The following is a 12,067-nucleotide window of genomic DNA, read 5'->3' on the forward strand; positions in this document are numbered from 1 at the left end:
GATGGCAGCTAATGTTAGTATGCATAGTAATATAAAGATACTGTAATGTTGAATATGAATACTCTTCATTTAACTATATACTTTGTATTTACAGGAGAATCTTTCTACACATGGCTAGAAGGTAAAGGCTCTTGGATAGGTTAATATAATGTTAAATTCATGAGAAGAAACACTGTAGTATTTTTTTCATCTCCCCAAATATTTTTCATAGTGTAGGCTTTTTAATAAGTTGTGCAGAACTTCTGAGTGTCATTCAAAGATATTTATTTTTTTTTCTTGAGGATCTTTGGAAATCTTCTCATTCACTTAGATGGTATACTCCTTAAACCCTTCAGTGTTTCATCTTTTATAAAGGGGGAGTTCACTTCAAACCAGTTACTTGGAATTTTCTGCTCATTTTAGGCATTTAAGCAGGGACATTACTATTAGTAACATTGCTAAGCATTTTTATTTGAAAACAGCTTTAAAAAACATTAAAGTTTTTGATGGTTCTGTTCCCAGTATATAAGCTAACGTAAGTATAATGTGTGTTCAGAAGGCAAAGCAATTTGCTTTTTATTAATATTTAAATGGAAATTATTATTACAGTGGTAGCAATCAAAATTGCATTTTGGAGGTGTGCAGAAAAGTAAAGGAGCTAAATGTACTTAATTTCAAACTTGGTTCACTCTGACTTTCATAAGCCTTTACTTCTCTAGTTGGAAATCTCTAACTGGTGCTGTTGTAGGAAAGCATACAAATTTACATGCTTTTTAAGATGTGATGTCTGTAAACAAGGCCATCTCAGCCTCACAGATAGGCGTCACCATCAGCTCTTCCTGCTTCTGTTTGTGGAGATTAGAGTGGCAGGGAAGTCACCCAAACTTATCTTTGAGAAAGGAGCAAACTCCTGAATTCCAAGTGTAGTCTCTGGCTCTGGCTCTAAGTGGTATTGTAAGTAATTTCTGCATTTAAATTATGTTTTAGCCACCCAATGCCATTGCATTTCTGTTTACACTGTAGAAGTCTGTATCTATCAAAGTAATATTTTTCAAGGTTTTGCTCTGTGCATTTAAAACTTCAGTGAATTTACAGTAGAGCTGGGAAGAAATATTTTTGCTGTTTTCCAATGCCATAAGGTTTTCTGGGGTTTTTGATGTTTTTCTGTAAGGTCACTACTCTCTAATTCAGTAGTAGCTTTAATTCTAATTAGGATGGGTCAGAGTATAGTTCTGGTTTCCAGACTGTCAAAATTCAAGACTATTTCAAATTTATTGTTCAAACAATGTAAGCATCTTATTTTTGTGTGGCAGTTCATCTGTACGAATTGACCAGGTACTTATTTGACTGAATTTATTAGAACACTTAAAATAACTAGAAATGTCAAGCTTCATTCTTAGTACTTCTTTATATAAAAATTAAGAGGTAGACTTTTCCTGTGATGGATATAAGGGCTTATTAACAATGCTGAAGTACTATAATTGTAACTCTTGAAATGTAAGTGATGCAGACTTGCATCATGGAAATGTCAAGGTATATTCATTTTAATACATTATTTCCAGAATTTAGTTTGGGGTCTGTTTGTCTTTTTTCCTGGACAGGTCTTTGCCTTGAGAAAAGAGTGTTTTATAAACTCATTTCTGGACTTCATGCTAGCATCAACTTGCATCTGTGTGCAAATTATCTTCTTGAAGGTAATTCAAGTCTAGGTAAAATTGCTAGATGGAATTCTACAATATCTGTAATGTGTTTGGTTTTTTCTGAAATTTTTTGATGTATACTTAGTTGCTTTCTTTTTCTAAATATGTACGTTTCACTCTCTCTGCCTTTTTTCCCCCTCTATATAGAAACCTGGGGGAAGCCTCGCTGGGGACCAAATGTGAAAGAGTTCACTCACCGCTTTGACCCTATTGAAACAAAAGGAGAAGGACCAAGGAGGCTCAAAAATTTGTATTTCTTATATTTGATAGAGCTGCGTGCTTTGTCAAAGGTTGCACCGTACTTTGAGCGTTCAGTTGTTGACCTTTACACTGGAAATGGCCACGAGGATGCTGAATCTAAAGCTCTCTTACTAGATATCTTCAGGGATACAAAGTAAGGCATAGGATTTTTTTTATCAACTGTTTGAAATTCTCAGTTATATTCGCAAGTGAGACTAGATGACTCCTTGATAGTATAGGACAAGGAGGAGAATGGAATGAAGAAATAAAATTAAGTAATGGGAGAGAACAAGAGTCATTTGTACAGTTGACAGGAAGAAATAAATATTTTTGAGGTTTGAATATGCCGATCTTCAAAAAACAAACATACCACCCACCCCCACCCCCCAAACAAAAAAGAAAAAAACAAAACACACGCACACACCCCACCCTGGGCTACTCCTTATTTGTTGCTTTTTCTGATTCTTCAGTGTAAGATGCACATGATCTATTTTGAAATGGAAAATAGTACATGTAGTCTTTTAACAATCCCGTGAGTAATCCAGCTTTTATCATAGACTTAACCTCTGGGGTTTTAGCCATCCCTTCTCCCTTCTGTTTACTCTGTAAGGTTATTTAGTCCAGTTCCTTTGCTCACCTTCTCACTACTTTTTGTCATTGGTCATGTGCTGTGTGGCTTCATTGCTGTCCCTAATCATAATCTTGCTAGGTATTTGAGATGTGGTGAGACAACAATCAACTGAAAGGCAAACATTGAGATAATTTCAATATATATATTAGAAAGAAATCTTGACAATTGGAAATGGAGTGAAGAAAACTCTCAGCAAAACTGTAAATTACATTTGATGTTGCGGTGATTGAATAGTAAAACTGATAACATTCAGTAAATTTTTCTAAAAGCCATTCTGCAAAGACTAGGAACTCTGAAAAGTATTTTACACTGATGGCATGCTCACCAAGCTTGATGGAAGTTTATGCTTCCACTGTAGTTTATGTCAGCGTTTGTTTTTTTTCTTTGCATTTTGTCCTTATTAGGTCCTTCCATATGCACTTTGATGAAAAGTCCATGTTTGCTGGAGATAAAAAAGGAGCCAAGTCATTAAAGGTAAAGCTAGTTTTCTGAAAGACATCCAAAATACTCATTTTGGAATTAAGTTGTGTTATTGTAGAAAACCTCTCTACCTACCAGAAGCATACTGGTAGGTGTAGAAAAGGCAGGGATAAAAACTTACACAATTGTATCTGAGGCCTCTTAATCTACTTTATAGTAAATTAATGCAAGGTGTTGTCCTGAGCCAAGCAGACAGAAATCTCTGGTTTAGTGCCTTGGGCCTGCTGTCAGGACTGTGGTTAGGCAAATGAGTTGAATTGGTATTACCGGTAGATGTGATGGTGTTTTTAAATAGAGTATCTGTGGACACATATTTAGCTAACGGTCACAAGAGCATTCCAGACGCCTTTAGAAGGCCTTGAACAGAATAAACAAGAAGACAAAAGAAAGATGCCAATTAGAAGAACACAGGTGCGCATTCCACGATAAAGGGAACGTGGCACAACCAACCTCAACTCAGCAGTTTATCTTGACCAATTAGACTGAGACAAGTTTCGCATGTTTTAGTTAGTATAACCAATTATGTCTTATGTATATGCGCATGTACAGTGTTGATATAACCAATCATTAAGTAAAACTAAGCGCATGGACAGTGTGTGAATAATGTGTGTAACCAATAGTAAAATAGCTATACGCATGTACGGATGTAACCAGTGTATAAAAATGATGTCTGATGCTCTAGTAAAGGGTCTTCAACTATGATCATATTGATCTGTCGTTGAGTCCATGATTATGCTCCTGCAAGTATCTGTTTCACATAAGCATCTGAAAAAAAGTGGTTTGCTTAAAAAAACCAGATGCCTTACATAGTATGATACAATATAATGTAGTACAATATTACACTTAACATTAGAAAAGCATAGTTCCTAGACATGGGAACCTAATGCGAATGCTGTTACTACCTAGCAACTTCCAGTGCTAACATGCTAATGTTCAGTTTGGTATGCACTACAATTCCACAGCTGGAGTGTGGCTCAGTAATAAAGGTCTGTTTTAATACTTGTTAACACTTTTCATATTTCAGTAGTAGTATGTAATTTCACTAGCATTAGAAAGAATGCTGTTACAAGGTGCCAGTAGTTTATCAGCCCAGCTAGTGTTTTTCTGACCTTAAATATTTGAGATCATCTGAACTAGTTCTGTGGTGTGCTTGCTTCCGCTCTTATTGAAGCTGCAAAGCAACAATCTACCCATAGCTTTAGACAGGAAATGTCTTTCGTGAGTTGTAACTTGTTTGCCTGTTTGTCAAAAAGGTAGGTTAGTTCTAAAGGGATTTGAATAATGGAAGAAAAATTGGGCAGGGACACAGATACAGTACTTACAGCTCAGAAAATTTTGAGAAAGTTGGTAGGAACACAGTGTACAGAATCCAAGCGTTACCCTGCATGTGCTGTATTTTGGGGTTTTTTTTGAGGAATTAACTGTTAACAGTGGCTTGGAAACAAGATTCTGGGTGTACGTGGACCTTTGTTATGGCCTGACCACATAAGGTAGTGGTTTTGCTCAGTTTTAGTAATAGAGAATTGATATTCTAGTGGTATAGATTAGTTAACTTTCTGGTTTTGTAAAGCTAAGAGGTACTTTAAGTAAATCTTTTTTATTTTGTGTTTAACTGATAGGAAGAATTCAGATTGCATTTCAAGAACATATCCCGCATAATGGATTGTGTTGGATGTGACAAATGCAGGCTGTGGGGCAAACTGCAGGTACAGTTTACTTTGTGTGTGTGTGTGGCAGGGGGGAGGTTAGAAGATAAGCATCTATTTCAGTTTGGCAGGATGCCTCTTACATTGGCATTCAGACTTTTTGTACATGGTTGGTCTCTGATATCCTTACCTATATATTAAAAATAGACATATGTTTAATTCACTGTTAAACAATTTAAAAAAAAATTGTTTAAAAAAATCTTTATTTTGTTCGGTCAACAACTGTTTAGTTTACTAAAAGGTATTGTATGTATTCTCTGAAAAAATGTATTTAAAGCAGATGCTTTATGTCAGTCTTATGGACAATCAATATCTTATCTGTATTCAGTGATCAGATGAGCCTTGTAGCATCACCTGTCGGAAGCCTTCCGGGAAGTACAGCACTTGCTTAATTGTTAGAAAATCCAGCATGAGATTTAACTCCACAAATTGAGGCATAAGAGAAAGAAAAGAAGTAATTCCGATTTTCACAATTTATGCAGAAGGCAGCAAATGAATGCAAAGGTGCATAGTAAAGCTGAAAGTTGAAAAACAGTTTCAGTTTCTGGACACTTACTATTTTTATTTTATCAAGAACAAGACTTTAAACCTCAAGACTAAGGTTAAGTCCAGACTGAGAATAGTTGTTACTTTGGGGTGCCTACTGTACTATACTGCTGCATAGCATTAAGCTTATCAGAGTTCAGTTTTCAAAGAAATTTATAACATCAAAAATTTGGTGGTCTCTACTGAATTTCCAGAGTTCTGCCTACCCTGTCCTAGTTAATGCTTCTGATCTACTGCTGTTTTTTCTTTCTCTCACAAAAAGAAATGGGGCCAGATTTCCTGACCTACAAAAGTCTCTGGCAGCCAGCCTCAACCACTTTTTGTCAAAATCCAGTGGTTGTTTCTGTAGCCCAATTAAAAGAGGAAATAAGAATAGTTTCTTCTGGTTTATTTCTGAATAGAAAATAGGGGTTGAAACTGAAACTGCCATGTCTGCCATTGGGACTGGAGGTGAAAAAAGCAGAAGTGTTGTGATACCTCATAATAAAACCTGGTTTGACTTTGAAGGGGGGATGAGGGGACAGGAAAAAGGGAGATCTGATCCAACTGCAGCTCCTGCATCAGTGGAGCATCTGTAAGGTAAGGGACAGGATGGAGCTGGAAGTGTTATAATAGGCATGTTTTTATATGTATGTGCTGTGGCTCAGAAGAAAAGAGATGGAAAAGGAAGAGATGAAAAACATGAGGATGAAGAGCAAGTATAGCTGAGGAAGTAAATGTTCTTATTTAAGTGACTGAACATGGTACACAATTGATGGTATGCATTTGCATTAATGTCCTGGTTTGTGTGCAGCTCTTTGGGTTGAGGGAGTGTCAATATATAAGAATTGGTTCTACAGTTTGCCTGGATTAGATAATTTTAAAACTTTTTTACAGTTTTCTGAGCGTTTGGAGGAGTGATCTTATTGATGTTAAAACACTGGACTTTTTTTGTAGACTCAGGGCTTAGGAACTGCTCTGAAGATCTTGTTTTCTGAGAAAGAAATACAGAGCCTTCCTGAGAATAGCCCATCAAAAGGTTTTCAACTCACGCGTCAAGAAATAGTTGCTCTTGTAAATGCCTTTGGAAGGTAAGTTTTATCATTTGTGTAGTAGAAAAACTGTACAACTTCAGTGTCAACACTCAAGGTCTGTGGAAAGATGTACATGTAGCTGTAGCTTTTTAGAGGCTGAATTACTATGAGTGATACTGATAAACTTAATGCCATCAAACTGAGTATGTGGAGTGTTGATTATTAGCCTTGGTCATCATTCTGTGTTTGGATCTAATTAATCTCTTTATCTCAAATCTCATACATTCCATCTTTCTCTTAAACAGATGTAAGCATTAGACTTTGAGTGTGTCTCCTCCTTTTTGAACACTGACTACAGCTGTTCTACATTTGGTATTTCTGTTTTAAATGTGTCTATGTAAAAAGTAGTGAAAAGGAAGAAAAATACTTGGAGATTTTTTTAACACTTAAGTGTCATTTAGCCCTTAGGCTTTTGGATTTTTGTGTATGATATGATTATTTTTGTTACAATTTTAGTTTTGGTTAATTTTTTGAAAATTTAGCCCAATCAAGCGATGAAATAAAATGTTTTAACAGCTTTAAAAGATGTGTAGAACTTGCTTTGTTCATCATGCTAGTTCTTCAGATCTTGACTATAACAATCTGTTCCTGTTTAAAAGAATGTAATAAACATTATTACCACTGGTTAGAGATTTTTAGATGTTTAATAAAGTCAGGACAATTAAACATATATGTAAACTTTAATCCCTGTAATATGTTATGTAAGTATAATGGAGAGTCAGATACAACTTTCCCTCAAAAGATCTATCTTAAGCATGTTCATCTTTGGAACAGAATTGTGTTTGGAAAAAACACCAGAGAAAAAGCCCCCATGGAAGATGATGATTTGTACTTCTCTTTCACAGTTGACTTACTAACACCTAAGGGTTTTTTGTTTTACAGGCTTTCCACAAGTATAAGAGAGTTGCAGAATTTTAAAGTTTTATTACAACAAACTAGGTAATGAAGGCCTTTGCACAACCCATTAGTGAAGACCATTTACGTGGCTGCATTGAGCAGAAGGAACTGATCCTTACAGGACTCACATGAACTGATAAAAAGTAAAATCAAATACCAACTTGAATATTTATGTTTAAACTAGGAATGGTTATTAATTAGAAAAGATATTTATGAATGAAATATAGAGTTTTTAAATGTGTAAATTATGCTGATCTGTTTATTTTTTCTCTGCTCACAGTTCTGTTGTACTGAAACTTCATAAACTTTCTTTATTTCCTTCTCTTTCTGAGACAGTTGTTTTATATGAAAACATATGTACCTCCACCCTGACCTGGCCTGAGAGAGGTGGTTCACCTCTCGCCTCTCCCCAGTACTGAGCTTCAGTATATTCTGAGGATTGGGTATGCTGATTCTGGCTGTCTAAAAGAAAAACAAACAAACCCCAAACAAACCAACAGAAAAGGAAATAATGGACTTGTTGAGTTCTAACTTCTTACTGTGATAATGAAGCTTACTTAAAAATAGGAAATTTACTGAACAGAAAATTTTATTTCATACCAAGCTTCTTTGCATCATGCTGATACCAACATTTTTTTTCCTTTTGTGCTGCTTTTCAGAATTTACTTTTTTTCTTTGAAATAACTACTTTGTCTCTTATGCAGCACAGTTGGGAGTGACTTTTCTGCAGCCTTGTGGTGACCTGCATTTGCTTGGGGGTGGGGGTCAGGGCAGGGGGAGATGGTGCTAGAGTGCTGCTAGCTGAAAAGCCTCAGTCAATCAAATTTGCATGTACCCCATTTTATTTTCTAGATTGCAATCACAAGTTCAGTTTCCAGAAGTCATCTTTTTAATGACTAAAATGTTAAAATAGCACACTTCAATCTCTGACCCCTGGAAATAGATTTGTTCTTTATGGGTTGTGTTTTAGTGCTATGTTAAAAGGTCAGTGTAAAAAGTAAGAACTTGGTTTTATAGTCACTTTTAAAAAAAAATGCTTTTTAAAATTCATAATCACACTGACATTTAATACCGCATACTCTATCTATGCAATCCCTCACTGTATCTCCTTTAAAAGCATATTCAATGTAAAGAAAACGGGTATGTTAATAACATAACTTTCATGAAATAAGAAATTACTCATGTATCATTGTCCACAAATGTCAATGATAACTGACCATTGTCCAAAACAGAATTCAGAAACAGCACTACTGGTTAGTAGCAACCAAATATTGGTTTAAATTTAAAATGAAGTAATAAGTATTTTTTTTAAAACAGCCTGTTTCAAAATGAAGTTAGGAGTTACTGAATGTAGGAAGTGCTGGTACAGTGTAGATACATCTCTTGTTTTTAAAAATAAGTCTTCACAAAATGAAGTGCTCTTAAACATTTTTCACCCTACCAGATATTTAGTGACCTGTTTATATAATTGATTGTAACTGTATCTGCTTCCATAATGTGGTCCTTTACAGCTGAGATTTTCTGAAAGCTGGAATACACTCTATGTCCTTTGTTTCCAGACTAGCCTCAAGTTTCTACCTGACTGGAAATGATAGACTATCCTGCTGACACTTCCTATTATAAAAAAATACTGTTTCTCAAGTAAACCCTCTTGAGTCAAACTGGGATAAGCTAAATGAAAGAAAAGAAAAAGAAAAAAAAAGGGTGGGGAACAAACAACAAAACCACCCCCTGAGTATTGGTGATAGTTGCACAAATTGGCAATGAACTGATATCCAGTCAGAAGTTCCGGTTTAAGCCAGTAGATAATTTAACGTGGTGTTAGAGAAAGCTGATGCTAGTCTGGGGATGTTATGTTCTTACCTAGCAGCCTCTCTTGCCTGTGGGCACCCATCTCTGAGCAAGTCACCACAGGCTTCCTTTTACTAGTTAATGGAGAAGAGCAGGTGATTCCTAGGTGGATTCATCTGGCCTATTCCGAGCTCTGTATTTGCACCCTAGAGTTTATTTTTCTCCATTAAATTGAAGTGGGAATCTAGGTAACTAGCCCAGATGTGAACAGCTGTGTTTGGTACACGAGTTACACCCTGACTATCTAACTCTTCTGCATAATTGTATATATTGAAAGAGTGTGGTTTTCAGTCGGCCATTAATTCCTTGCTTTTGGATTGACCTGCAAGGGTGGAACCTGTAGGCTTACTGTCTGAAAAATGCTGTATAGTTGGGATTTATCTCTATTGTTATATATTACAGTGCCTAAAGCTTTAGGCAGGATTTTCTAGTTGAAAAAAAAAAAAAAATGGTGTTGTCTGCGCTGCCCCAGGAAGGACCTGAGTCTCAGAATTGTTTCTTCCCTTTTTCCCCTTGCTTTGTGGGGAAAGTGAATCGCTTCCAGCCTTCTCCTGGGGATGCAACTTGCTTTTTTTTCTTTTTTTCCACCTGTGCCTGGCTAAGATCTATGGACACTGAAGGAGCATCACATACTAGCATCACGCACTTGCTCATGGGACAGGTGAGAGATTCAGGCACGCAGATCCTGGACACCTGCTCCTTGCAACCCTCATGGGCACAATGCAGGCAAGGTTAATACCGTTGGGTAAAGACATAAAAAGATGGGAAGCTTTTCTTCTTTTCCTTTGTTTCATGAAAACACAGGAGTGCAAGAGAACAGCAAATTCCGTGTGTGGGGAAGTTCTGTTGCGTTTGAAGGTACATCTCGTTTGGTGATCAAATATGGAAGGTGTTACACTTCACTATCATTGTAGAAATAGGACATAAAATTTTTCTCCTGTTACAAATCTGGTTGAAACAATTTTCCTGTCGCCATTTTTCTTACTGTATTTGATGTACATTCTGTGACTATGCTGCCTATGAAGTTTTGCCATGTGAGTTGGATGACTTAATTCTTTATATGTTAAATTAAATTTTAGAAATTTACAGATCCATTTTTATACTAAAGAATAAGCTTAGTTACACTGTCCATGACCTGTAAACTATTTTAAAATCCAGCTCCCTGGTGGGAGATCAGCTTGTCAACACTGTCTGTTGTTCATTTCAGAGTAAAAGTGCATTTCCTTGTACAAATGACACAATGATTGTAATCCCAGAGGTAGTGAGAAGACAAAGACAAAAATGTTTCATTTTTCCCAAGTCATGAAGACTTAGGTGAAATGGTAAAGGAGACTTGGTGCAAACTGCATGGGTCAAATGTAGGGCACTGTTGCTGAACAACTTGCTCTTCAGTGCCTGAGGAGGGAGGTGAGAATGCAGATTTAAAACAGTGAAATACAGATACTTGTGTAAGCTGGAACAACAAAAGCGTTTTCCTGCTTCAGCTGACGACTTGTGCTGTCAGTCATTGTATGTGCATGAAATACACTGTGCCACACTTTCTTGAGTTGTGTTTTGATGGTTGGGTCGACTATCTGACCTTGCTTTGTGCTTTTCTGGGAAATGACCTGTAATATGTTGTAAATAATCTAAATGCTTATGTTTATAAAGTAGCAATCAGCAATTCCTCACTCTACAATTCCTCCATATACCTAGCCTATTAAAGATATAATATTTATTAAAATCAAAACCAATATTGGAACTGCTTACTGAGATCTAAACACTTCTGAATCTTTGCTATGTTTGAATCTATGAAATGCGAATTAAAGTATTTTCTGCTACAACTTCTTTTTGTGAATGTAATTTTTGGGGTTTCACTTGAAATATTTTTAACTTTTCATTTAACTTTCAACTACGCTTGGTAGAAATTATGTAACTTAAATTATTTACACATCAGTCATTTAAGATTATGAGCAGGCTTTCATTCTCACTTACATTCATCTTTTTGAATGGAATTAAACCTGTGTATCTGTTGCTGTTTACAGTGCTTTTTTGTGTGTTAGCACATCAGAAATTCATGCAGCAGAATTACAATATGTTTCTGTATGAATATGGCCAAATTTAGCCACTGTTTAAGTCCAATTGTTTTAAAAAGCAAAAAGGCTTATTTTGAAATGAAGCTTGGTCTGTTTTGTTCCTTTCTCAGAATAGCTTATAAAATAAATTTTGTAAATATTTTTTCTGGTTGGTTCACCCAGTGGAGCTCTTTATGTGAAATTATTTCCCTTAATGGGTTTCTGCAGCTCTGTTTTGTTCCTTGTATGCATTTTTAATGAATTACCTTACTAGAAATTTGATACATGTATTTCATCCCCAGTTTAGGTAGCTAAGTACCTGTTACCCAGGTGATGATAATTATAGTGATTTAATTTAAATTTAAGATCTTACCTTTCACATTGCTTAAACTTCCTCTGTTTGAAAGTATTTAATTCATTACTATGATTGGTCATAGTCAATTGTCATTCCAGCTCTTTTGCACGCACACTGTGGCACAGGGATTAAGCTTGTTTTAGGCACAGAATTCTCATAATTAAATTTGTGCTGTGCAGCTCTATCTACTGTGAAAAAAATGTAATTCCTGCAGCCTTTTCTTGCACTAGGTCTTCAGGCAGTTTTGTACAAACATGATTGTAGAACTCTGAGGGGTTTAATAAAATTTCTGTTCGTTTCCCATCCCTGTGGCACTTTTTTTTAATCTCTGACTGATAGTTTAACTAGCTCTTTTTCTTCAATGAACATTGGGAAGATGTGAAGAAACTAATGGAAGCTCTGGAGGGCAAACACTTGGCAGTGTGCTTCTGCCAGAGGCAGGTCTTGTGCTCTGATTTTACCACAAAGGTCCTAAAAACCAAAGAGCCTGTGGAAGACCTGGCATGTGTGTGGCACTACTATGCTTTTGGCTCCCAAGCAGTCCTGATCAGACCT

At 36.1% G+C, this 12,067-nt stretch overlaps 2 protein-coding genes across 3 annotated transcripts in view; one reads left to right on the forward strand and one right to left on the reverse strand.

The window, feature by feature from the left end:
* The window catches only part of ERO1B (endoplasmic reticulum oxidoreductase 1 beta), a 33,112-nt gene extending 22,186 nt beyond the window's left edge, over window positions 1-10,926 (forward strand). For both annotated transcript variants that reach the window (XM_049831544.1, XM_049831546.1), the window contains 7 exons: window positions 95-121; window positions 1,581-1,673; window positions 1,827-2,073; window positions 2,955-3,024; window positions 4,650-4,736; window positions 6,219-6,352; window positions 7,238-10,926. In XM_049831544.1, the coding sequence (XP_049687501.1) occupies window positions 95-121; window positions 1,581-1,673; window positions 1,827-2,073; window positions 2,955-3,024; window positions 4,650-4,736; window positions 6,219-6,352; window positions 7,238-7,298 (719 nt within the window). In that variant the 3' untranslated portion in view covers window positions 7,299-10,926. The remainder of the gene's footprint in view (window positions 1-94; window positions 122-1,580; window positions 1,674-1,826; window positions 2,074-2,954; window positions 3,025-4,649; window positions 4,737-6,218; window positions 6,353-7,237) is intronic.
* The window catches only part of GGPS1 (geranylgeranyl diphosphate synthase 1), a 407,079-nt gene that overhangs the window by 39,559 nt on the left and 355,453 nt on the right, over window positions 1-12,067 (reverse strand). The window lies entirely within an intron of this gene.

The sequence above is a fragment of the Accipiter gentilis genome, chromosome 28 (genome assembly GCF_929443795.1).
Source record: "Accipiter gentilis chromosome 28, bAccGen1.1, whole genome shotgun sequence".
Classification (NCBI taxonomy): domain Eukaryota; kingdom Metazoa; phylum Chordata; class Aves; order Accipitriformes; family Accipitridae; genus Astur; species Astur gentilis.